The sequence below is a fragment of the Capra hircus genome, chromosome 18 (assembly GCF_001704415.2).
Source record: "Capra hircus breed San Clemente chromosome 18, ASM170441v1, whole genome shotgun sequence".
Classification (NCBI taxonomy): domain Eukaryota; kingdom Metazoa; phylum Chordata; class Mammalia; order Artiodactyla; family Bovidae; genus Capra; species Capra hircus.
This window is the reverse complement of record NC_030825.1, coordinates 62,848,634-62,875,781: the sequence shown is the minus strand read 5'-3', so window position 1 is coordinate 62,875,781 and position 27,148 is coordinate 62,848,634. Positions and strand designations below refer to the sequence as shown.

Here is a 27,148-nt window from a genome sequence, read left to right as displayed (position 1 = left end):
CTAGGGATGCTTCTGTTAAGTCTGAGAAGTGGAGGCTGCTGGCTGTTGATCATTGTTCTCCTCCAGGCTGTGTCGGATCCCATATCCAAAGTATATGGCAAATCCTAGGAGGGGAATGAGACAATGAGAAGGGAAAGTAGGTGCTCTCCTCATTTACAAATACCCAATAGGGCTTCTATCATGGTGACACAGTTTAGGAGAGAGGTAGTAGGAAGAATATTGGGCTCTGTCACTCAAGAAGCCTCTGTAACCCAGAAAACCACTCACCAATCGCCATCCAGATGCCAAATTGGGCCCAGGTCTGAGTGGTCATCTGTATCATTAAGTAAATATTCACAGAGGTGCTCATCAGGAAGAGCGCAGGCATAGCAGGGACCTGTGAGCAAAGTCAGTTCATTCCTGAACAAACTCCAGATGTCTGAAAGGGAGACTCTACCCCATGTGGGCAGGAAGACTCCAGTTCTACTCAGACTGTGTGCTCAGTGCTTAGTGAGACTGAGTTTGTAAAGCACTGAGTGTGGGTCAGGGAAGAGTTCATTGGTTTCAGCAAATCCCCCCATTGCCTGTCCAACAAAGGATGTTTAGACCTAAAGCACACAGACCTTCACTCAAGGTGGACACTTTGGGCACATGAGGTCACCTACCCTGAATGGAAGAGTCCTGGGGTCCTGGGGCTGCCTCCAGATGATGACCGTGACCCCAGTGATGAGCAGCAGCAGCAGCACAGCCACTGTTGTGAGCACAGGGTCTCCAGAGAACACCTGGCTGGACCACCGGTACAGGATCAGGCTCAGGATTATCAGCAGAAGAACTGCAAGGGTCAAGGTGGAGAACAGGCTGGACCCAGAAGACAAAGATGTCAGGACCTCGGGTCACATCCCTCCCCAGGCTGCCCACATCAGGAAGGGCCATCATATCTCCAAGACTCCTCAACTGACAAAATACACACTCCAGTACCATCCTGTCAATTTCAGAATATGGCCAAGGAGAAATCCCACTGCTCACCAAGCAGGGAGGCACATCCATAGACAATCTGGCCAGATTTCCAGGTGGGGATGGTGCTGGGAGAGAACCACAGACTCTTTGGAATGCCTGAGATTCCTGCTTCAGGTTCAGATTCCAAAGGACCTCCTTCAACTTCAGGGTTTGTCTCAGTTTCCTCCTCTGTTTTCTCCTGGCTTCCATTCTGGGCTGGTTGATACCTGAATTAGAAATATTAAAGCAATAGTAGTAATAGCCCCTACTGCTGATCCAACATCAGTCTGTCTAATGCCTCTCTTTCCCCCAATCAATGGTAGCAGGACATTGAAGAGGCAGCATGAAGGTAGAAGATGATTCCCTCCCCATCAACCCTTACAAGTCAAAGACCTTCGGCCCAGTCCAGGTGTCATGGGGTCTCACCTGAGGACAAGGACAGAAAATGTCACCAGGGAGTAAGCGAGCAGGGACTGAAACGACATGAGGTCCACCAGGTAGTGAAGTCGAAGAGTAACGCCATGACCGCTGGCGATGAGGGAGCAAGGACAGTGGGATAAGATGAGAAACCACTGGAAATATGCAAGTTAAGACGTATGATTTTAAAAGGGTGAGTTTTGTCTATTCACCTGCAAGAGTTCCAGGAACCAAGATGGCCATGATGGGGGTTCCTGTGGGGACAACAGTGTGGACAATGATGTGGGCATCGGTGGGGGCATCACTGAGGGCATCAGTGGGGGCAGGGATCCAGGCAAGTCCCCGGAAAAGGAGCCCATCCTCTGCCATTGCATAGGTCAACTGAGCCATGATAAACATGATGCTCAGAAGGCTGGAAGGAAAATGGGAATGTGTGAGAAGGGGCAGAAGCAAGAGAGACCGGGGCTTTTGCTCCCTGGTCTACCTGGGGAAGATGCCTTTCTCTCATCTCTCAGTCCCAAGGGCTGGGGATATCCGAGCGTCTGACAGTAGATGAAGAGAAAACCATGAGACTGACCTGTATAAAAGAATGCAGAGGGTGCCAACAGCCACGACATATTTGACAGAGTCCCACCCGACATAGATGAAAGCCTGTGGCAAGGGGCTCTCGAGCTGAATCAGGTAGTAGGGCACCATGAGGGTGAGGGCCACGGAGACACCAAAGCACACCAAAAAGCAGATGAAGAAGGAGATGACGACAGCCAAGGGCATGGACCACTGAGGACGGCTGGCTCTTCTCCCTGCAGGAGGAGGTATTAGGTTAGTAAACACACTGGGGTGAAATCCCCAAACTCACTTTACTCTTCAACCTTCAAAAGCAGCCTGACCTTCTACTCACCCCTATGCCCAAGGGCAGCCCATTCTGTTCCCAAACCCCGATGGGACACACGATGCCCATGTTACCTGCACTGACAATGCCAGCAAAACCAACAAATGCGTAGAAACATGTAGCTGCTCCCTGGAGAATTGCATCAAAAGCAAAAGGCACAAACCTTCCAGAACTCCGAAGGCCCAAGCTATGGTAGAGAAGCAAAGAGGAAGAACGTGGATGAGGTGTGTTCAGCCATCTCTACTGGGCTCCTCCCTTAGTATCACAAGTCCTGGGCTCCGGGGACCCCCATGCTTGGACCATCACCCCAGGTCTCATTAGTCCCCACCATGTTCCCAACTCTGCACACCACACACACATGCATTACTACAACCAAGGGTACCCTCCTAACCTGTAGGCATCACCAGATCCAGCTGCAGCTGATTGGTAGCTCTGTTCCATGAGCTTCCAGTAGGTCAAGTCTCCCTTAATGAAGCCAGAGACGATGATGAAGCTGAGAACCAAAATGTTCAAGCCTGTGAACATTTTGTAAATCAGGGTTGACTCATAAATCTCAGAGCCAGGAGTCCTATGGGAAAAATGGAAAATGAGACAATGAAATAACTAAATCCAGGACTCCCCTGGTGGTCCATTGGTTAAGACTCTGAGCTTCCACTACAGGGAGAGTAGGTTCAGTCCCTGGGCTGGGAAGTTCCCCATGCATTGCAGTGAGGCTAGAGAAATAAGTAACTAAATGCAGAGAGACAGAAAGCAGACTAGTGGCTGCCCAGGGCTGGTGGTTGGTGGTTGTGCACAGATGGCAGTGACTGCTCAGTGGGTACAGGGTTTCCTGTTTGCTGTGATGAAAATGTTCGGTACTGGATGGGGTGGTGGTTTCACAGAACTGGGAATGTACTAAGTGCCGCTGAATTGGACACCTGCAGATGGATATTTTCTTACTGTGACCATCATCTCACAATATGCATGTCTATCAGATCATCTTAAACTTTTACAATGCTGTATGTCAGCTGTTGTTGCGGTTCAGTTGCTCAGTCATGTCTGATTCTTTGCGACCCCATGGACTGCAGCACGCCAGTCCCACAGTTTGCTCAAACTATCTCCCACAGTTTGCTCAAACTCATGTCCATTGAGTTGGTGATGCCATCCAGCCATCTCATCCTCTGTCGTCCCCTTCCCCTCCTGCCTTCAGTCTTTCTCAACATCAGGGTCTTTTCCAATGAGTCAGTTCTTCTCATCAGGTGGCCAAAGTATTGTAGCTTCTGTTTCAGCATCAGTTCTTTCAATGAATATTCAGAAATGATTTCCTTTATGATGGACTGATTGGATCTCCTTGCAGCCCAAGAGATCCTCAAGAATCTTCTCCAGCACTACAATCAAAAGCCTCAGTTCTTTGGTACTTGGCCTTCTTTATGATCCAACTCTCACATCTGTACAACACTACTGGAAAAACCAGAGCTTTGACTAGACAGACCTTTGTCAGCAGTGATGCCTCTGCTTTTTAATATACTTTCTAGGTTTGTCATAGCTTTCCTTCCAAGGAGCAAGTGCCTTTTAATTTCATAGCTGCAGTCCCATCTGCAGTGATTTGGTAGCCCAAGAAAATAAAGCCTCTCACTGTTTCCATTTTTTCCCCATCTATTTGCCATGAAGTGAATTATATCTTCCCTTGTAGTCTCAGTCAGTAAAGACTCTGCCTGCAGTGCAGGAGACCCGGGTTTGATCCCTGGGTTGGGAAGATCCCCTGGCGAAAGGAAATGGCAACCCACTCCAGTATCCTTGCCTGGAAAATCTCGTGGGCAGGGGAGCCTGGTGGGCTGCAGTCCACTGGGAAAGAGGATGGGCACAACTGCAGCGACTAACACTTACTTAAAGCTGGGAAAAACAATAAAATGGTTAAATTTACATGAATTTCCTCTCAGTTAAACACACACACACACACATACACACACACACACACACACACAGCTTTGATCTCAGTATAGAGGAAAGAGACTTTGTTGGTCTAGGTAAATCGATTCCCAGCTGGGGTGATTTTGTGCTCCAAGGGACATTGGCCCTGCCTGTTGACATCCCAATTGTCACACTTTGGGGGTTGGGTGTCACTGGTACCTAGTACATAAAGATCGATAGATGCTACTCAACATCCAAGAATGATTTTTTTGAGGGGTACCCCACTTGTCATGTGGGATCTTAGTTCTCTGACCAAGGATTGAGCCCAAAACTTCATCAGTGAAAGCATAGTGTCCTAACCAATTGGACAACCAGGGAATTCCCCCAACAACAATTTTTTTAAAAAACAGAAAATGCGCAGGACAGCACCCCGCCCCCACCTAAGAATGATCCAACCTAAATTACCAATAGTCCAAGGGTAGGAAAAAATGCTCTCTGTCTTGCCTTCCTCTCTTTCTTATTCCAAACCATTTTCCTAGTCCCAATTCCCCACCCTTCTGCCTTCGAAGCCTTCCCCATGACAGCTCCCCCTCCATACCTGCTCTTCCCATTTGTCTCTGGTCTCCTCTCACCTGTGAGCAGCAGCACCAGGCCCAGGGCAAGAAAGTCTGGAAATGAGGCCAGGAAGGAGGGCATTTGCAGAGAGAAAGTTCCCCCTAATGCCTCAGAGATGCGGTTCCCAATCAGGCTGTTCAAAGGTGGAGCTCCAGGCCCGGGCTATACAGGCAGTGGCTGCAGCAACAGAAGCAGGAATGCTTACAAGCAGACAGAAACTGAACCCCTATTATGTGCCGTGTGAGATATTTAGAGGCAGGAGGTGAGCAAACAAACACCTGATCTCAAAGAGTTTCTCATGGGGCGGACAGGGGAGACCCAGGTGATTCACAAAAAGGCCAACTATTTACTATGCTAGGAGATAGAAGCGATGGAAAACAAAGAAACACTGGTAAATGGGAGTAGGAGGGACTAGATCAGAGTTGAATTTTTAAGTTGAGGTGTAAGAGAAAATCCAGGAAGGCAACAGCTGAGCAAAGACTTCACTGTGGTCAGGGGATGAGATTAGGGGCTTGCCTCCCTCTCACCCGCTCCCTCCAGTTCCCTTTCCTCTGGTTTCTCGGTCCATCACTTAAGGAAAGCAGGATAGACCTGCGTGCAATGAGGTTGTGCAGTTTTCCTGCCACCGTTCCCCTTCTCCCAACAATGCCCTGAGGGTGGATAACAGGGTTCTGATGAACGAGTGAAGTCCTCACTCATCTCTCCTACTTTCTGCATCTTAAGGCCCACTTCTCCCCATTCCCCATCATCTCACCGATAATTAAATACAGTAAGAGGTTCCAGCCACTGATGAAGGTGTACAGTTGTCCCATTGTGACATAGCTGATGATATACACAGTACCAGGTCTTTCTACTCCAGCTGCCAACTCGACATAGCAGAGCCCAGACAACACAGTTGTCAGGCCGGCCACCAGTAAGAAAAGGATGATTGCTGGTCCAGCTACGTATTTGGCCACTCCCCCAATCAGGATGTATATGCCAGCTCACAGCATGTTGCCCAAACCTATCACCACCAGGTCCAGGGTGTTCAGAGGATGGGTCTCAGAACTCTCAGGTTCCTCCCTGAACTGTGGCTTCCTGCGGACCAGCTTCTGACCAAACTGGCGAAGATACTGACCCAGCATCAGAGACATAGTTGAGGGGGCTACGATCTGCTGAGAAAGCAAGACACGAAGTCATCAAGCAAGGTCCATCTGCCCTTGACCCTGGAAGCTCAATTCCAGGGAGGAATGGAAAGGATGGGGAGCAGGTGGTAAAAGGACACATTGGGCAAGTTCTCTTTGTGTGAACTTGGTTACTTCAAACATAAAGAAGATTTTTAGTGTTTCAAGATTACTCGAAGATTTGCTTGAAGAGAAGTGAGGGGTGAGAGAATATGTCTTCCCAAATGTGCCACTTTGGCTCAGGGATTCCTTATGAGCTAAAGGTAATTAAGACCCAAAAGGCTTGGAGAAAGCTTCCTGTCACTCCCTTGTCTGTGTGTGTCAGTTGCTCAGTCACATCTTTGCAACCCCTCTGACTCTTCTGTCCATGGAGTTCTCCAGGCAAGAATACTGGAGTGGGTTACCATGCCCTCCTCCAGGGGATCATCCTAACCCAGAGATTGAACCCAGATCTCCTGCATTTGCGGCCAGATTCTTTACCATCTGAGCCACCCTTAAGCCACTCACCAATATACAAATATTGTATGATTCCACTTCCATGAAGTATCGAGAGGAGTCAGAGCCACAGAGACAGAAAGTAGAATGGTGGTTTGCCAGGGGCTGGGGTTAAGGGGAAAATGGGGAAGTATTGTCAAATGGGGCACAGTTTCCATTTTACAAGATACAAAAGAGCTCTTCAGATTGGCTGGACAGCAATGTAAATATACTTAACATTACTGAACCGTGCACTAAAAATGATGTAGATGGGAATTCTCTGGCAGTCCAGTGGCTTGGAGTGAGAACTTTCACTGCCGTGGACCTGCATTTGATCCCTGGTGGGGAAACTAAGACCCTGTGAACCATGTGGGTGTTGGGGCTGAATTTTTGAAAGAACGGTTATGATGGTAAACATTATGTTACGTATATTTTACTACCTTTTTGCTGTTGTTGTTGCCAATGATAAATAATAGAGACCAGCTTCAAAGTGTTGCTGGGTGTAACAAACCCTAAGGTGATTTAATATAAATCAACATAGCCTTAACTTGAGCAAACTCGGGTGATGGTGAAGGACAGGGAAGCCTGGTGTGCCACAGTCCATAGGGTCGCGAGGAGACGGACATGACTGAGTGACTGAACAACAACCTACCATCATCCCCTACAGACACCAGCATCTGCTGACATGCAAGTCCTTCACAGTTCCCTCGTATCAGCAGATGAGGAGCTCATAGATTCGAAAGGCGGACGGTATACAAGAGACTGAAGTGGGTGGTCCACATATTATAGGCCCTGTATAAGGACAATCTTCACTATTGTTTGAGTACAAGTACCACCCCCCCCCAAAAAAAAAGAGTGATAAATAGCCTGCCTGCCAATGTAGGAGACGTAGGAGACACTGGTTCGATCCCTGGGTTGGGAAGATCCCCTGGAGGAGGAAATGGCAACCTACTCCAGTATTCTTGCCTGGAGAATCCCATGGACAGAGGAGCCTGGCGGGCTACAGTCTATAGGGTCACAAAGAGTCAGACAGGCTGAAGTGACTTAGCACACACGCAAGAACCTCCAGGCACTGATCCAACCTCCCTTCCCACTGCCCCCCACCCCACCACTGATTCTCACACAAAACACAAGAGCTCCCAGCTCCTGTTTTCAGCTGTAAAATGGGTCTCTCCACCCTCAGGCTGGAGCTGGGCTGACCCCGCACACTCTGGGGTTGCAGAAGTCTCTTTAGGAGGATGTGAACTCAGCGCCCAGTCTCCTATAGAAGAGGGTGACCCAAGACTTACTGGATCCTTGGAGCAGAGCCTGGAGCACTGGGTCAGTCACGAAGGCTGAGGGTAATCGTGTGGGGCTGGAGCTGAGACATCTCCAAGAACCGAAGCAGGAAGTCCTGAGCACAGCAGACAGTCCTCACCCCTGGGTCGATGGGTGGAGATGGGGCTGGGAGGGCGGGGACCATCTGCTGTGTTGCTATTAGCCCTGACTCCTCTGTAGTTACCCTCAGGGGAGGTTCTGAGAGGGTTTTCTTTTTTTTTTTAAGTAGTTAAGATGATTTTTTATTAATTAGGTTATTGACTGGTGCGCTTGGTCTTTGTGGCTGTGCGCAGGGCTTTCTCTAGTTGCAGTGAGTGGGGGCTACTCCGTGGCGGTGCAGGACCTTCTCACTGGCTGCGACTTCTCTTGTTGTGGAGCACAGGCTTTGGGGCGGGCGGGCTGCACTAGCTGTGCCTTGTGGCCTCAGTAGTCCTGGCTCTAAGAACGGGCTCAGGAATTGCAGGGCACAGGTTTAGTTGCTCCACACCATGTTGAATCTTCCTTGATCAGGGATCAAACCTGAGTCTGCTGCATTGACGAGCAGATTCTCTACCACCAGGGAAGGCCCTGAGCTGTTTTCTTTGTTGTAGTAAAGTACACACAACAAAATTTACCGTTTAATTCATGTTAAGTGTCCAGTTCAATCATGTTTTGTGTGTGTGTGTGTGTGTGTGCTAAGTCACTTGAGTCGTGCCTGACTCCTTGCAACCCCGCCACGCTGCTCTGCCCATGGGAGTCTCCAGGCAAGAATACTGGAGTGGGTTGCTATTTCCTCCTCCAGGTGATCTTCCCAACCCAGAGATTGAATCCAGGTCTCCTACATGTCTTGCATGGGCACCCGGATTCTTTACCACTAGTGCCACTTGGAAAGCCCCTCAGTCATGTTAGGTATATTCATATTTTGTGCAACCAAATTCCAGAACATTTTTCACCTGGCAATGCTGAATCTCTGTTCCCGTTAAATAACAATTCCTTCTTTTTCCTTTTCCAGTTCCTGGCAATCACCATTCTATTTTCTGTCTCTGAATCTGATGACTCTAGAGACTTCACTTAAATGGAATCACACAATAGTTCTCAAGTATAGTCACGCTTATTTTACCGCGTATGATATCTGCAAGCTGCATCCATCATGTGTTAGAATACCTTTCCTTTGTAGTGCTGAGTAATACTCTATTATTAGTACATATCACATTGGCTTATCCATTCTTTGGTCAGTGGGCACTTGGGTTGCCTTCACGTTTTAATTATTGTGAAAAATGCTGCTATGATCATGGGTGCACTCTCAGTTCTTTTTGGTATATCCTCAGAGGTAGAATTGCTAGAGCATAAAGTTCTAAGATTTTTATCTGCTTGTGCTGGAGAAGATGTTCACGTATTGAGGTATGGGGAAGTCATTTTGCTTATACATGGTTCATCTTGAACTGTGTGTGAACTAAACCAGCCTGTCTAACCCCCACAGCTCATCTGCTTTAACCATTGAGATAAAAAGCATCTGGTTTCAAGACAAGAATGAGCATCTCCATTCTCATGGCGTCCATGTTAACACTCCCGCCAAGATAAGGTTCCCTTCCCGGACACCAGGGCCCTGCTGTCTCACTGTCTACATACTAAGTCTGTTTCTTTTTGAAACTTGAAGGAATACACCCTGTCGTGTGTGATGTATGCTCTCTGTTGGATGAGGCATAAGACTGTGCCGGAAACCATGCTTCAGTGGGACAGTTCTGAGAATTCCCTGGCAGTGCTCTGTGTGTTCACTGCAGAGGGCATGGGTTCGATCCCTGGTTTGAACTAAGGACCCTGCACACTCCCCTCCTCCCACATGCCATGCAGCGGGGCCAAAAAAGAAAAGGAAACCAGATCAGTTTTTCAGAGTTACTTAAGAGGCTGCTTCCTAGGCTATAGTGTTCAGCTTGGCTCAAGCAAAACTCTTTTATTCCTGTTAGATTGTTTATTGAGTCTTTCCATGGACACTCGAACTCATTTGATCATAAAGGACCATGAGACATGTGAGCTATAAGACTTGGGACCCGACTTATAACTCTACTCCCTCCCAGTCCTCTTGCTGGGCTCCCCACTGTCTGCACATAACCTGAGACACTCCAGTGTGGGGGACACACAAGCCCAGCTGGACCCCAACCAGGAGAAGGGGAGCTTAAGGACTCTGATGTTAATTCAAGTAACAAACATGGAACCAGCATCTCATGTGCACCCAGCCTTGCACAAAGGATGGAAGAGGGTAAAGGGGGTGTGACTTGGTCTGCTTCTTCAGGGAGCTCTGTTTGCTGGGAGAGCTGAGCACAAAGATGGAGAATGAAAATGATGCAAGAGATCAGGAGCCCTGCTCTTCCTGGAAGGAAAACCCGAGAGTGAGAGGGGAATATTGCAGCTTTGAAGGATGCTAGTGAAATGTTGACTAGATTCTGACCCGAGTCAAGTGACCCACGTGCTAAAACCCTGGGCACAAAGCAGCAAAAGGAGACCAAAATGCAGCACTCGATGGACTCTCACATTTGCTTCTTTTTTTAGCATTGAAGTATAGTTGATTTACAATATTGTAAGTTAAAAAAAAAAAACAGCCACACAAGATGAAAGAGGCTTAACCTATTTCAGAAAGTTTTAGTTGGTTGAGTGAGGATGCACTTGAACCCCCAAAGCTGGTTTAAAAAAAAAATCTAGTGTTAGTCGTTCAGTCGTGTCTGACTCTTTGTGTGTCCACGGACTGTGGCCCGCCAGGGTCCTCTGTCCATGGGATTCTCCAGGCAAGAAAACTGGAGTGGGTTGCCATTTCCTTCTCCAGGGGATCTTCCCAAACCCTGTGTTTGAACCAGGGTCTCCTGCATTGCAGATGGAGTCTTTACCATCTGAGCCCCTTCCCTGTTTCTTGTTGGTTGGGCAGGGTCTTCGTGCTGCGGGGCCTTTCTCCATCTGCAGTGATGGGGAGGCTGCTCTCTAGGCACGGTGCTCAGGCTTCTCTTGCTGGGGAGCTCGGATCCTAGGGTCACAGCCTTCAGCTGTGGCACAGGGGCTCTAGAGCACAGGCTCAGTAGTCAGGAGGATTACTTTAAAAGAAGACCTTGGAGATGCAAGGGAGGCAGAAAGAAGCCTTCTCGGAGTCTCCCTCATCAGACTCAAAGCAGAAAGTTCCAGTACGTATGGCTGCCAGAAAGTCCCTCTCTGAGGAGAGGGTGTGCCCAACGGCTCCCAAGGGCCCAATGGTGAGTAAAACTAGGACAATAATTGTGGACACAGTGGGGGAAGGAGAGGGTGGGAGGCATTGAGAGAGTAGCATGGAGACATACACGCGACCATGTGTAAAGCAGATGGCCAGTGGAAAGTTGCCATATGACGCAGGGAGCTCAGACCTGATGCTCTGTGACACCTAGCGGGGTGGGAGGTGGGAGGGAGGTTCAAGAGGGAGGGGACACAGGTCTACCCAGGGCTGATTCATAAAGACATATGGCAGAAACCAATACAAAGTTGTAAGGCAATTATCCTCCAATTAAAAACAGAGACATTTACTTTTTTTTTTTTTGTTAATTTTGCTCCCTGGGAGTTTTCTAGCCTGAAGAAGCTGGAAAGACCACTCACACCTGCAGAGACAAATATTATTACAAAGCATCTCATCTCTAATTTCTTAATTTATTTGTCTTTCCCAAAGAAATCCATTTATTCTTCCCATAAAAGCCTTTTCTCCCTACACCCCTCTACTGAGTTAGGTACAGAAGCCTGTAGCTTTAATCATTTAGCAAGTCATACTTTTGTTGTCTCCTGTATATAATCCTTCCTCCTGGTAATTTGTTTTTTCTGAGTCTTTTTTCCAGACTTCGGTAAAAAAAAAACCTAAGAGGATAAAGGGGGGAAGTGTTTCTGTTCCAAGAGCAGCAAAGTTTAACTGTTTCCACAATATGATGTTGCTACTGCATAAAATGTGTGGCCAGGTAAAAGAAGCAGTGGACAGCGTTCAGACATTTAACGTTGCCATAGAGATGACTATGTGCCAGGAACTAAAATAGGCATCAGAGACTCAGAAGGAAAAAGCTCCACTCTCCACTTTAACAGCAGGGGGCAATGGAGACAGTTTATCTGGAATCTATTTCACACACCTTTTTAAAAAAATTTTTAATTGGAGGATAATTGCTTTACAATGGTTTATTGGTTTCCGCCATACATCGCCATGAATCAGCCATAGGTACACATATGTCCCCTCCCTCTTGGGCCTCCTCTCCTACCTCCCACCCCATCCACCCCTCTAGGTTGTCACAGAGCACTGGGTCTGAGCTCCCTGGGTTATAGAGCAACTTCCCATTAGTGATCTGTTTTACACCTGGTAATGGAAATGTTTCAATGCTGCTCTCTCAGTTTGTCCCACCCTCTCCTTCCCCCACTGTGGACACAGTCTGTTCTCTATGTCTGCGTCTCTACTGCTGCCCTACAGAGAGGTTCATCAGTACCACCATCTTTCTAGATTCCATACATATGCGTTAATGTAGGATATTTGTTCTTTTTTCAACTTACTTCACTCTGTATTAAAGGTTCTACATCCATCCACCTCATTAGAACTGAGTCAAATGCGTTCCTGTTTATGGCTGTGGGTCATACCGTTTAACTGGTATAAATACTGGACCATTCTTCTGCCCTGGGGAATTGTCAACATTCTGGTTTTGGCTGATTGTGTTTTCCGTGGAAATGTGAATCTATCCCTTATATTCATGATGAACTGTAGTTGATCTAGAGGCTTGATGACTTTCCGATTCAGCTTTTCATCAGGACTGTGCTCCAGGCGGTGTTCTGTGTTGCCTGTTACAGCACAGTGGGTAACATGGGATATCTGGTTGTCCCCCAGCGGTAAGGGAAGAACAGCAATCAGGTGATGTCAGCCTCTTCCATCAGAGTTTCACCCAACAGTTTCACTCTCCATTGTTTCCCAGCCTGTATTTCAGTAGACCTTGCAAGACGGTGAACATGCAGAATTTTCCTGTTCTTCTTCTATTTTTAAATTCATTTAGCAACGTTGCTGCTCAGTTTCTTGACTTCCATCCCCCCTTCTCTCTACTGCAGTTGCTCATTCCCACAAACAGTCTTCTACTTCATGATTACCAATGTCTTCCATGTCCATAATCTCAGTTTCAAGCATTATTTTCTTCAGTAACACCTTTTGGTTTTTACTTCTCTAGTTTCACTTCCTATCTTTTAGTTCCACCCAGCCATAACCATTCATCAACCAACCATTACTTCCCACCCTCTTTCCTCACTTCTGGCAATGCAGGGTTTTTATTTTTCCAATTAAAGAACTTTCCTCATCACCTCTACTATGTAATTCTAAGAGTCTGTGACAGAAAAGTAAAGTGCTTATTACACAGTGTGATATATGTCTCAGCAAAGCTGGAGGGAAAGATGAAAATGACCATTTCTCTTCCTCAGTAAAATAATCCATTTCATCTGTTATTATTCTCTTTTCCTTAAATTCTCCTTCATCTGATATTAATATGGCTATGCATCTTTCTCGCGTAACTGTTTGCCCAGTGTATGTCTTCCTTTCCTTCTGCTTTCTCATGTTTAAAATGCGACTCTTTTTTCAGATTTGCATTTATGTTTTTTTCTTATTTTTTGGCCACACTGCACAGTTTACAGGATCTTAGTTCCCCAACCAGGGAATGAACCCTGGCCATCCATGGCCGTGAAAGTGCTGCGTCCTAAATCCTGGACCTCCAGGGAATTCCCTAAAGTGCAACTCTTTTTTTTTTTTTTTAAGATTTTAAAAATATTTGTAAAGTCTTTATTGCTTCTGCTTTATGTTTTGGTTTTTTGGCCATGAGGCATATGGGATCCTAGTCCCATGACCAGGGATTGAACTTGCACCCCCTGCATTAAAAGGCAAGTCTTAACCACTGGACTGCCAGGGAAACCCCCTGAAGTACAGCTCTTGTCACAATATATGGTTACCTGTGTTTCCTTCCCATGTGACAATCTATGTGTTTCCACTGGAAACAGGCACAAGAAGGAACTGCTTGTGTGCAAGTTAACGTCTTGTTTCTTCCTCTGGTTTCTGGTTACATTTTTCTACATTTTTCATGAAGATCCTCTTTTCTGGATGTGTATTATGCTTTTAAGTGTTTCCTTCAGCATTTGCAGCATTAAAGTCACTTTGTCCACTAGCAATACACGGCTGTAAATGCATTCCGCCTTCACAGTCCATAGAGGCTCACAGTGCCCTTCGAACCAGCAGATCCTGCAGGGCGTAGAGGGATTCCGCGCGGCATCTCTCTCCTGTGGTTAAGATGACTCAGCACCAGCGAAGTTTTTGTCTGCCATCAGCCATGCTCATCCTCTGTCGTTCTTCGCTCTGCCTTCAGTCTTTCTCAACATCAGGGTCTTTTCCAATGAGTCAGTTCTTCTCATCAGGTGCCAAAGTATTGGGCTAGCTTCTGTTTCAGCATCAGTTTTCTTCTCAATGAATATTCAGAAATGATTTCCTTTATGATGGACTGATTGATCTCCTTGCAGCGCAAGACGATCCTCAGAATCTTCTCCAGCACTACAATCAAAAGCCTCAGTTTTGGTACTTGGCTTCTTTTATGATCAACTCTCACATCTGTACAACATACGGAAAAACCAGAGCTTTGACTAGACAGACCTTTGTCAGCAGTGATGCCTCTGCTTTTTAATATACTTTTCTAGGTTTGTCATAGCTTTCCTTCCAAGGAGCAAGTGCTTTTAATTTCATAGCTGCAGTCCCATCTGCAGTGATTTGGTAGCCCAAGAAAAAAGCTCTCATGTTTCCATTTTTTCCCCATCATTTGCCATGAAGTGAATTATATCTTCCCTTGTAGCTCAGTCAGTAAGAGCTCTGCCTGCAGTGCAGGAGACCCGGGTTTGATCCTGGTTGGGAAGATCCCCTGGCAAAGGATAGGCAACCCACTCCAGTATCTTTGCCTGGAAAATTCGTGGGCAGGGGAGCCTGGTGGGCTGCAGTCCATGGGAAGAGGTGGGCACAACTGAGCGAGCTACACTTACTTAAAGCTGGGAAAAACAATAAAATGGTTAAATTTACATTAATTTCTCTCAGTTAAACACACAAACCACACTACACACACACACCACACACACACACAGCTTTGATCTCAGTATAGAGGAAGAGACTTGTTGTTCTAGGTAAACGATTCCGCCAGTGGGGTGATTTTGTGGCTCCAAGGGACATTGGCCCTGCCTGTTGACATCCCATTGTCACACTTTGGGGGTTGGGTGTCACTGTACCTAGTACATAAAGATGCTAGATGCTACTCAACATCCAAGAATGATTTTTTGGGGGGTACCCCACTTGTCATGTGGGATCTTAGTTCTCTGACCGCAAGGATTAGGCCAAAACTTATCAGTGAAAGCATAGTGTCCTAACCAATTGGACAACCAGGGAATTCCCCAACAAAATTTTTTTAAAAAACAGAAAATGCGCAGGACAACACCCCCGCCCCCTAAGAATGATCCAACCTAAATTACCGTCCGGGTAGAAATGCTCTGTCTTGCCTTCCTCTCTTTCTTATTCCAAACCATTTCTAGTCCCAATTCCCACCTTTCTGCTTCGAGCCTTCCCCATGACAGCCCCCCTCCATACCTGCTCTTCCCATTTGTCTCTGGTCTCCTCTCACCTGTGAGCAGCAGCACCAGGCCAGGGCAAGAAAGTCTGGAAATGAGGCCAGGAAGGAGGGCATTTGCAGAGAGAAAGGTTCCCCTAATGCCTCAGAGATGCGTGTTCCATCAGGCTGTAAGGTGGAGCTCCAGGCCCGGGCTATACAGGCAGTGGCTGCAGCAACAGAAGCAGGAATGTTTACAAGCAGACAGAAACTGAACCCACTATTATGTGCGTGTGGAGATATTTAGAGCAGGAGGAGAAGAGGGGAACAAACACCTGATCTCAAAGAGTTTCTCATGGGGCAGACAGGGGAGACCCAGGTGATTCACAAAAGGCCAACTATTACTATGCTAGGAGATAGAAGGATGGAAAACAAGAAACAGTGGTAATGGGAGTAGGAGGGACTAGATCAGAGTTGAATTTTTAAGTTGAGGTGTAGAGAAATCAGGAAGGCAACAGCTGAGCAAAGATTCACTGTGGTCAGGGGATGAGTAGGGGCTTGCCTCCTCTCACCCGCTCCCTCCAGTTCCCTTTCTCTGGTGTCTCGGTCCATCACTTAAGGAAAGCAGGATAGACCTGCGTGCAATGAGGTTGTGCAGTTTTCCTGCCACCGTTCCCCTTCTCCGACACATGCCTGAGGGTGATAACAGGGTTCTGATGAACGAGTGAAGTCCTCACATCTCTCCTACTTTCTGCATCTAAGGCCCACTTCTCCCATTCCCCATCATCTCCCGATTTAAATCACAGTAAGAGGTTCCAGCCACTGATGAGGTGTACAGTTGTCCACTTTGTGACATAGCTGAATATAACACAGTACCAGGTCTTTCTACTCCAGCTGCAAGTCGACATAGCGAGCCCAGACAACACAGTTGTCAGGCCGGCCACCAGTAGAAAAAGAGATGATTGCTGGTCCACATGTATTTGGCCACTCCCCAATCAGGATGTATATGCCAGCTCACAGCATGTTGCCAAACCTATCACACCCAGGTCCAGGGTGTTCAGAGGATGGGTCTCAGAACTCTCAGGTTCCTCCCTGAACTGTGGCTTCCTGCGGACAAGCTTCTGACGCAAACTGGCGAAGATACTGACCCAGCATCAGAGACATAGTTTGAGGGGGCTACGATCTGCTGAGAAAGCAAGACACGAAGTCACAAGACAGGTCATCTGCCCTTGACCTCTGGAAGCTCAATTCCAGGGAGGAATGGAGAGATGGGGAGCAGGTGGTAAAAGACACATTGGGCAAGTTTCCTTTGTGAACTTGGTTACTTCAAACATAAAGAAGATTTTTATGTTTCAAGATTACTCGAGATTTGCTTGAAGAGAAGTGAGGGGTGAGAGAATATGTCTTCCCAATGTGCCAACTTTGGCTCAGGGATTCCTTATGAGCTAAAGGTAATTAAGACCCAAAAGGCTTGGAGAAGCTTCCCCTGTCACTCCCTTGTCTGGTGTGTCAGTTGCTCAGTCACATCTTTGGCAACCCCTCTGACTCTTCTGTCCATGGAGTTCTCCAGGCAAGAATACTGGAGTGGGTTACCATGCCTCCTCCAGGGGATTCCTACCAGGAGATTGAACCAGATCTCCTGCATTTGCGGCCAGATTCTTTCCCATCTGAGCCACCCTTAAGCCATCCTACAATATACAAATATGTGATGATTCCATTCCATGAAGTATCGAGAGGAGTCGAGCCACAGAGACAGAAAGTAGAATGGTGGTTTGCCAGGGGCTGGGGTTAAGGGGAAAATGGGGAAGTATTGTCAAATGGGGCACAGTTTCCATTTTACAAGATACAAAAGAGCTCTTCAGATTGGCTGGACAGCAATGTAAATATACTTAACATTACTGAACCGTGCACTAAAAATGATGTAGATGGGAATTCTCTGGCAGTCCAGTGGCTTGGAGTGAGAACTTTCACTGCCGTGGACCTGCATTTGATCCTGGTGGGGAACTAAGACCCTGTGAACCATGTGGTGTGTTGGGGCTGAATTTTTGAAAGAACGGTTATGATGGTAAACATTATGTTAGTATATTTTACTACCTTTTTGCTGTTGTTGTGCCAATGATAAATAATAGAGACCAGCTTCAAAGTGTTGCTGGGTGTACAAACTCCTAAGGTGATTTAATATAAATCAACATAGCTTACTTGAGCAACTCGGGTGATGGTGAAGGACAGGGAAGCCTGGTGTGCCACAGTCCATAGGTCGCGAGGAGACGGACATGACTGGTGACGGAACAACAACCTACCATCATCCCCTACAGACACACATCTGCTGACATGCAAGTCCTTCACGAGTTTCCCTCGTATCAGCAGATGAGGAGCTCATAGATTCGAAAGGCGGACGTATATACAAGAGACTGAGTGGGTGGTCCACATATTATAGGCCCTGTATAAGGACAATCTTCACTATTGTTTGAGTACAAGTACCACCCCCCCCCAAAAAAAGAGTGATAAATAGCTGTGCCTGCCAATGTAGGAGACGTAGGAGACACTGGTTCGATCCCTGGGTTGGGAAGATCCCCTGGAGGAGGAAATGGCAACCTACTCGCAGTATTCTTGCCTGGAGAATCCCATGGCAGAGGAGCCTGGCGGGCATCAGTCTATAGGGTCACAAAGATCAGACAGGCTGAAGTGACTTAGCACACAGCACAGAACCTCCAGGCACTGATCCAACCTCCTTCCCACTGCCCCCCACCCCACCATGATTCTCACATAAAAACAAGGCTCCCAGCCTCCTGTTTTCAGCTGTAAAATGGGTCTCGCCACCCTCAGGCTGGAGCTGGGCTGACCCGCACACTCTGGGGTTGAGAAGTCTCTTTAGGAGGATGTGAATCAGCGCCCAGTCTCCTATAGAAGAGGGGTGACCCAAGACTTACTGGATCCTTGGAGCAGAGCCTGGAGCACTGGGTCAGTCACGAAGGCTGAGGTAATCGTGTGGGGCTGGAGCTGAGACATCTCCAAGAACCGAAGCAGGAAGTCCTGAGCACAGCAGACAGTCCTCACCGCCTCGGTCGATGGGTGAGATGGGGCTGGGAGGCGGGGACCATCTGCTGTGTTGCTATTAGCCCTGACTCCTCTGTAGTTACCCTCAGGGGAGGTTCTGAGAGGGTTTTCTTTTTTTTTTAAGTAGTTAAGATGATTTTTTATTAATTAGGTTATTGACTGGTGGCGCTTGGTTTTGTGGCTGTGCGCAGGGCTTTCTCTAGTTGCAGTGAGTGGGGGCTACTCGTGGCGGTGCAGGACCTTCTCAGGCTGCGACTGTCTCTGTTGTGGAGCAGCAGGCTTTGGGCGGCGGGCTGCACTAGCTGTGCCTTGTGGCCTCAGTAGTCCTGGCTCTAAGACGGGCTCAGGAATTGCAGGGCACAGGTTTAGTTGCTCACACCATGTTGAATTTCCTTGATCAGGGATCAAACCTGAGTCTGTGCATTGACGAGCAGATTCTCTACCACCAGGGAAGGCCTGAGCTGTTTTCTTTGTTGTAGTAAAGTACACACAACAAAATTTACCGTTTAATTCATGTTAAGTGTCCAGTTCAATCATGTTTTGTGTGTGTGTGTGTGTGTGTGTGGCTAAGTCACTTGAGTCGTGCTGACTCTTTGCAACCGCCGCACGCTGCTCTGCCATGGGAGTCTCAGGCAAGAATACTGGAGTGGGTTGCTATTTCTCCTCCCAGGGTGATCTTCCCAACCCAGGGATTGAATCCAGGTCTCCTAACATGTCTTGCATGGGCCCCGGATTCTTTACCACTAGTGCCACTTGGAAAGCCCCAGTCATGTTAGGTATATTCATATTTTGTGCAACCAAATTCCAGAACATTTTTCATCTGGCAATGCTGAATCTCTGTTCCTCTTAAAAACAATTCGCTTCTTTTCCCTTTTCCAGTTCGTGGCAATCACCATTCTATTTTCTGTCTCTGTGAATCTGATGACTCTAGAGACTTCACTTAATGGAATCACACAATAGTTCTCAAGTAGTCACGCTTATTTTACCGCTATGATATCTGCAAGCTGCATCCATCATGTGTTAGAATTCCCTTTCCTTTTAGTGCTGAGTAATACTCTATTATTGAGTACATATCACATTGGCTTATCCATTCTTTGGTCAGTGGGCACTTGGGTTCTGCCTTCAGTTTTAATTATTGTGAAAAATGCTGCTATGACCATGGGTGCACTCTAGTTCTTTTTGGTATATCCTCAGAGGTAGAATTGCTAGAGCATAAAGTTCTAAGATTTTATCTGCTTGTGCTGGAAAGAAATGTTCACAGTATTGAGGTATGGGGAAGTCATTTTGCTATACATGGTTCATCTTGAACTGTGTGTGAACTAAACCAGCCTTCTAACCCCAAGCTCATCTGCTTTAACCTTGAGATAAAAAGCATCTGGTTTCAAGACAAGAATGAGCATCTCCATTCTCATGGCGTCATGGTTAACACTCCGCCAAGATAAGGTTCCCTTCCCGGACACCGCAGGGCCCTGCTGTCTCACTGTCTACATATTAAGCTTGTTTCTTTTTGAAACTGGAAGGAATACACCCTGTCGTGTGTGATGTATGTTCTCTGTTGGATGGGGCATAAGACTGTGCCGGAAACCATGCTTCAGTGGACAGTTCTGAGAATTCCTGGCAGTGCTCTGTGTGTTCACTGCAGAGGGCATGGGTTCGATCCTGGTTTGAACTAAGGACCCTGCACACTCCCCTCCTCCCACTGCCATGCAGGCGGGCCAAAAGAAAAGAAACCAGATCAGTTTTTCAGAGTTACTTAAGAGGCTGCTCCTAGGCTATAGTGTTCAGCTTGGCTCAAGAAACTCTTTTTCCTGTTAGATTGTTAATTGAGTCTTTCCTGGACACTCGAACTCATTTGATCATAAAGGACCATGAGACATGTGAGCTATAAGACTTGGGACCCGACTTATAACTCTCCCTCCCAGTCCTCTTGCTGGGCTCCCCCACTGTCTGCACATAACCTGAGACACTCCAGTGTGGGGGACACACAAGCCAGCTGGACCCACACCAGGAGAGGGGAGCTTAAGGACTCTGATGTTAATTCAAGTAACAAACATGGAACCAGCATCTCATGTGCACCAGCTTGCACAAAGGATGGAAGAGGGTAAAGGGGGTGTGACTTGTGTCTGCTTCTTCAGGGAGCTCTGTTTGCTGGGAGAGCTGAGCACAAGATGGAGAGGAAAAACTGATGGCAGGAGATCAGGAGCCTGCTCTCCTGGAAGGAAACCCGAGAGTGAGGGGGAATTGCAGCTTTGAAGGATGCTAGTGAAGTGTTGACTAGATTCTGACCCGAGTCAAGTGACCCACGTGCTAAACCTGGCACAAAGCAGCAAAAGGAGACCAAATGCAGCACTCGATGGACTCTCACATTGCTTCTTTTTTTTAGGCATTGAAGTAAGTTTGATTTACAATATTGTAAGTTAAAAAAAAAAAAACAGCCACACAAGATGAAAGAGGCTTACCTATTTCAGAAAGTTTTAGTTGGTTGAGTGAGGATGCCATTGAACCCCCAAAGCTGGTTTAAAAAAAAAATCTAGTGTTAGTCGTTCAGTCGTGTCTGACTCTTTTGTGTGTCCGGACTGTGGCCCGCCAGGGTCCTCTGTCCATGGATTCTCCAGGCAAGAAAACTGGAGTGGGTTGCCATTTCCTTCTCCAGGGGATCTTCCAAACCCTGTGTTTGAACCAGGGTCTCCTGCATTGCAGGATGGAGTCTTTACCATCTGAGCCCTTCCCTGTTTCTTGTTGGTTGGGCAGGGTCTTCGTGCTGCGGGGGGCTTTCTCCATCTGCAGTGATGGGGAGGCTGCTCTCTAGGCGCGGTGCTCAGGCTTCTCTTGCTGGGGAGTCGGATCTAGGGTCACAGCGCTTCAGCTGTGGCCAGGGGCTCTAGAGCACAGGCTCAGTAGTCAGGAGGATTACTTTAAAGAAGACCTTGGAGATGCAAGGGAGGGAAAGAGCCTCTCGGAGTCTCCCTCATCAGACTCAAAGCAGAAAGTTCCAGTACGTATGGCTGCAGAAAGTCCCTCTCTGAGGAGAGGGTGTGCCAACGGCTCCAAGGGCCCAATGGTGAGTAAACTAGGACATAATTGTGGACACAGTGGGGGAAGGAGAGGGTGGGAGGCATTGAGAGAGTAGCATGGAAGATATACACGCGACCATGTGTAAAGCAGATGGCCAGTGGAAAGTTGCCATATGACGCAGGGAGCTCAGACCTGATGCTCTGTGACACTAGCGGGGTGGGAGGTGGGAGGGAGGTTCAAGAGGGAGGGGACACAGGTCTACCCAGGGCTGATTCATAAAGACATATGGCAGAAACATACAAAGTTGTAAGGCAATTATCCTCCAATTAAAAACAGAGAATTTACTTTTTTTTTTTTGTTTAATTTGCTCCTGGAAGTTTTCTAGGCCTGAAGAAGCTGGAAAGACCACTCCACACTGCAGAGACAAATATTATTACAAAGCATCTCATCTTAATTTCTTAATTTATTTGTCTTTCCAAAGAAATCCATTTATTCTTCCGCCCTGAAAAGCCTTTTCTCCCTACACCCCTCTACTGAGTTAGGTACAGAAGCCTGTAGCTTTAATCATTTAGCAAGTCATACTTTTGTTGTCTCCTGTATATAATCCTTCCTCCTGGTAATTTGTTTTTTTCTGAGTCTTTTTTCCGTCCAAGACTCCTCAACTGACAAAATACACACTCCAGTACCATCCTGTCAATTTCAGAATATGACCAAGAGAAATCCCACTGCTCACCAAGCAGGGAGGCACATCCATAGACAATCCGGCCAGATTTCCCGGTGGGGATGGTGCTGGGAGAGAACCACAGACTCTTTAGAATGCCTGAGATTCCTGCTTCAGGTTCAGATTCCAAAGAAACTCCTTCAACTTCAGGGTTTGTCTCAGTTTCCTTCTCTGTTTTCTCCTGGCTTCCATTCTGGGCTCGTTGACACCTGAATTAGAAATGTTAAAGCAATAGTTAACAGACCCTACCGCTGATCCAACATCAGTCTGTCTAATGTCTCTCTTTCCCCAATCAATGGTAGCAGGACATTGAAGAGGCAGCATGAAGGTGGAAGATGATTCCCTCCCCATCAACCCTTACAAGTCAAAGACCTTCGCCCAGTCCAGGTGTCATGGGGTCTCACCTGAGGACAAGGACAGAAAATGTCACCAGGGAGTAAGCGAGCAGGGACTGAAACTGACATGAGGTCCACCAGGTAGTGAAGTCGAAGAGTAACGCATGACCGCTGGATGAGGGAGCAAGGACAGTGGGATAAGAGTGAGAAACCACTGGAAATATGCAAGTTAAGAAGTATGATTTTAAAAGGGTGAGTTTTGTTTATTCACCTGCAAGAGTTCCAGGAACCAAAACAGCCATGATGGGGGTTCCTGTGGGGGCAACGGTGCGGACAATGATGGGCATCGGTGCGGGATCATGATGGTGCAGGCATCGGTAGGGGTCAGGGATCCAGGCAAGTCCCCGGAAAAGGAGCCCATCCTCTGCCATTGCATAGGTCAACTGAGCCATGATAAAACATGATGCTCAGAAGGCTGGAAGGAAAAATGGGAATGTGTGAGAAGGGGCAGAAGCAGGAGAGACCGGGGCTTTTGCTCCCTGGTCTACCTGGGGAAGATGTCCTTTCTCTCTCATCTCTCAGTCCGAGGGCTGGGGATACCCAAGGCGTCTGACAGTAGATGAAGAGAAAACCATGAGACTGACCTGTATAAAAGAATGCAGAGGGTGCCAACAGCCACTGATCATATTTGCAGAGTCCCACCCGACATCAGATGAAAGCCTGTGGCAAGGGGCTCTCGAGCCTGAATCAGGTAGTAGGGCACCATGAGGGTGAGGGTCCACCGGAGACACCAAAGCACACCAAAAAGCAGATGAAGAAGGAGATGACGACAGCCAAGGGCATGGACCACTGAGGACGGCTGGCTCTTGCTCCCTGCAGGAGGAGGTATTAGGGTTAGTAAACACACTGGGGTGAAATCACCAAACTCACTTTACTCTTCAACCTTCAAAAGCAGCCTGACCTTCTACTCACCCCTATGCCCAAGGGCAGCCCATTCTGTTCCCAAACCCCGATGGGACACACGATGCCCATGTTACCTGCACTGACAATGTGAGCAAAACCAACAAATGCGTAGAAACATGTAGCTGCTCCCTGGAGAATTGCATCAAAAGCAAAAGGCACAAACCTTCCAGAACTCCGAAGGCCCAAGCTATGGTAGAGAAGCAAAGAGGAAGAACGTGGATGAGGTGTGTTCAGGCCATCTCTACTGGGCTCCTCCCTTAGTATCACAAGTCCTGGGCTCGGGACCCCCATGCTTGGACCATCACCCCAGGTCTCATTAGTCCCCCCATGTTCCCAACTCTGCACACCACACACACACGCATTACTACAACCAAGGGTACCCTCCTAACCTGTAGGCATCACCAGATCCAGCTGCAGCTGATTGGCTAGCTCTGTTCCATGAGCTTCCAGTAGGTCAAGTCTCCCTTAATGAAGCCAGAGACGATTGATGAAGCTGAGAACCAAAATGTTCAAGCCTGTGAACATTTTGTAAATCAGGGTTGACTCATAAAGTCTCAGAGCCAGGAGTCCTATGGGAAAAATGGAAAATGAGACAATGAAATAACTAAATCCAGGACTCCCCTGGTGGTCCATTGGTTAAGACTCTGAGCTTCCACTACAGGGAGAGTAGGTTCAGTCCCTGGGCTGGGAAGTTCCCCATGCATTGCAGTGAGGCTAGAGAAATAAGTAACTAAATCCAGAGAGACAGAAAGCAGACTAGTGGCTGCCCAGGGCTGGTGGTTGGTGGTTGTGGACAGATGGCAGTGACTGCTCAGTGGGTACAGGGTTTCCTTTTGCTGTGATGAAAATGTTCGGTACTGGATGGGGTGGTGGTTTCACAGAACTGGGAATGTACTAAGTGCCGCTGAATTGGACACCTGCAGATGGATATTTTCTTACTGTGACCATCATCTCACAATATGCATGTCTATCAGATCATCTTAAACTTTTACAATGCTGTATGTCAGCTGTTGTTGCGGTTCAGTTGCTCAGTCATGTCTGATTCTTTGCGACCCCATGGACTGCAGCACGCCAGTCCCACAGTTTGCTCAAACTATCTCCCACAGTTTGCTCAAACTCATGTCCATTGAGTTGGTGATGCCATCCAGCCATCTCATCCTCTGTCGTCCCCTTCCCCTCCTGCCTTCAGTCTTTCTCAACATCAGGGTCTTTTCCAATGAGTCAGTTCTTCTCATCAGGTGGCCAAAGTATTGTAGCTTCTGTTTCAGCAGCAGTTCTTTCAATGAATATTCAGAAATGATTTCCTTTATGATGGACTGATTGGATCTCCTTGCAGCCCAAGAGATCCTCAAGAATCTTCTCCAGCACTACAATCAAAAGCCTCAGTTCTTTGGTACTTGGCCTTCTTTATGATCCAACTCTCACATCTGTACAACACTACTGGAAAAACCAGAGCTTTGACTAGACAGACCTTTGTCAGCAGTGATGCCTCTGCTTTTTAATATACTTTCTAGGTTTGTCTAGCTTTCCTTCCAAGGAGCAAGTGCCTTTTAATTTCATAGCTGCAGTCCCATCTGCAGTGATTTGGTAGCCCAAGAAAATAAAGCCTCTCATTGTTTCCATTTTTTCCCCATCTATTTGCCATGAAGTGAATTATATCTTCCCTTGTAGCTCAGTCAGTAAAGACTCTGCCTGCAGTGCAGGAGACCCGGGTTTGATCCCTGGGTTGGGAAGATCCCCTGGCAAAGGAAATGGCAACCCACTCCAGTATCTTTGCCTGGAAAATCTCGTGGGCAGGGGAGCCTGGTGGGCTGCAGTCCATGGGAAAGAGGTGGGCACAACTGAGCGACTAACACTTACTTAAAGCTGGGAAAAACAATAAAATGGTTAAATTTACATTAATTTCCTCTCAGTTAAACACACACACACACACACATACACACACACACACACACACACACAGCTTTGATCTCAGTATAGAGGAAGAGACTTGTTGTTCTAGGTAAACGATTCCCAGCTGGGGTGATTTTGTGCTCCAAGGGACATTGGCCCTGCCTGTTGACATCCCATTGTCACACTTTGGGGGTTGGGTGTCACTGGTACCTAGTACATAAAGATCATAGATGCTACTCAACATCCAAGAATGATTTTTTTGGGGGGTACCCCACTTGTCATGTGGGATCTTAGTTCTCTGACCAAGGATTGAGCCCAAAACTTCATCAGTGAAAGCATAGTGTCCTAACCAATTGGACAACCAGGGAATTCCCCCAACAACAATTTTTTTAAAAAACAGAAAATGCGCAGGACAGCACCCCCGCCCCCCCACCTAAGAATGATCCAACCTAAATTACCAATAGTCCAAGGGTAGGAAAAAATGCTCTCTGTCTTGCCTTCCTCTCTTTCTTATTCCAAACCATTTTCCTAGTCCCAATTCCCCACCTTTCTGCCTTCGAGCCTTCCCCATGACAGCTCCCCCTCCATACCTGCTCTTCCCATTTGTCTCTGGTCTCCTCTCACCTGTGAGCAGCAGCACCAGGCCCAGGGCAAGAAAGTCTGGAAATGAGGCCAGGAAGGAGGGCATTTGCAGAGAGAAAGTTCCCCCTAATGCCTCAGAGATGCGGTTCCCAATCAGGCTGTCAAAGGTGGAGCTCCAGGCCCGGGCTATACAGGCAGTGGCTGCAGCAACAGAAGCAGGAATGCTTACAAGCAGACAGAAACTGAACCCCTATTATGTGCCGTGTGAGATATTTAGAGCAGGAGGTGAGCAAACAAACACCTGATCTCAAAGAGTTTCTCATGGGGCAGACAGGGGAGACCCAGGTGATTCACAAAAAGGCCAACTATTTACTATGCTAGGAGATAGAAGTGATGGAAAACAAAGAAACACTGGTAAATGGGAGTAGGAGGGACTAGATCAGAGTTGAATTTTTAAGTTGAGGTGTAAGAGAAAATCCAGGAAGGCAACAGCTGAGCAAAGACTTCACTGTGGTCAGGGGATGAGATTAGGGGCTTGCCTCCCTCTCACCCGCTCCCTCCAGTTCCCTTTCCTCTGGTTTCTCGGTCTATCACTTAAGGAAAGCAGGATAGACCTGCGTGCAATGAGGTTGTGCAGTTTTCCTGCCACCGTTCCCCTTCTCCCAACAATGCCCTGAGGGTGGATAACAGGGTTCTGATGAACGAGTGAAGTCCTCACTCATCTCTCCTACTTTCTGCATCTTAAGGCCCACTTCTCCCCATTCCCCATCATCTCACCGATAATTAAATACAGTAAGAGGTTCCAGCCACTGATGAAGGTGTACAGTTGTCCCATTGTGACATAGCTGATGATATACACAGTACCAGGTCTTTCTACTCCAGCTGCCAACTCGACATAGCAGAGCCCAGACAACACAGTAGTCAGGCCGGCCACCAGTAAGAAAAGGATGATTGTTGGTCCAGCTACGTATTTGGCCACTCCCCCAATCAGGATGTATATGCCAGCTCCCAGCATGTTGTCCAAACCTATCACCACCAGGTCCAGGGTGTTCAGAGGATGGGTCTCAGAACTCTCAGGTTCCTCCCTGAACTGTGGCTTCCTGTGGACCAGCTTCTGACCAAACTGGTCTAGATACTGACCCAGCATCAGAGACATAGTTGAGGGGGCTACGATCTGCTGAGAAAGCAAGACACGAAGTCATCAAGAAGGTCCATCTGCCCTTGACCCTGGAAGCTCAATTCCAGAGAGGAATGGAAAGATGGGGAGCAGGTGG

At 47.5% G+C, this 27,148-nt stretch overlaps 1 protein-coding gene across 1 annotated transcript; it reads right to left on the bottom strand.

The window, feature by feature from the left end:
- On the bottom strand, positions 1-27,021 carry LOC102191076 (cationic amino acid transporter 3-like). Its single transcript, XM_018063228.1, is given in 13 exon segments — positions 1-104; positions 268-376; positions 645-811; positions 1,006-1,202; positions 1,402-1,474; positions 1,477-1,503; positions 1,605-1,804; positions 1,970-2,192; positions 2,356-2,468; positions 2,673-2,796; positions 23,915-23,968; positions 25,917-26,075; positions 26,652-27,021. Coding segments are annotated over 13 exon segments (1,920 nt in total).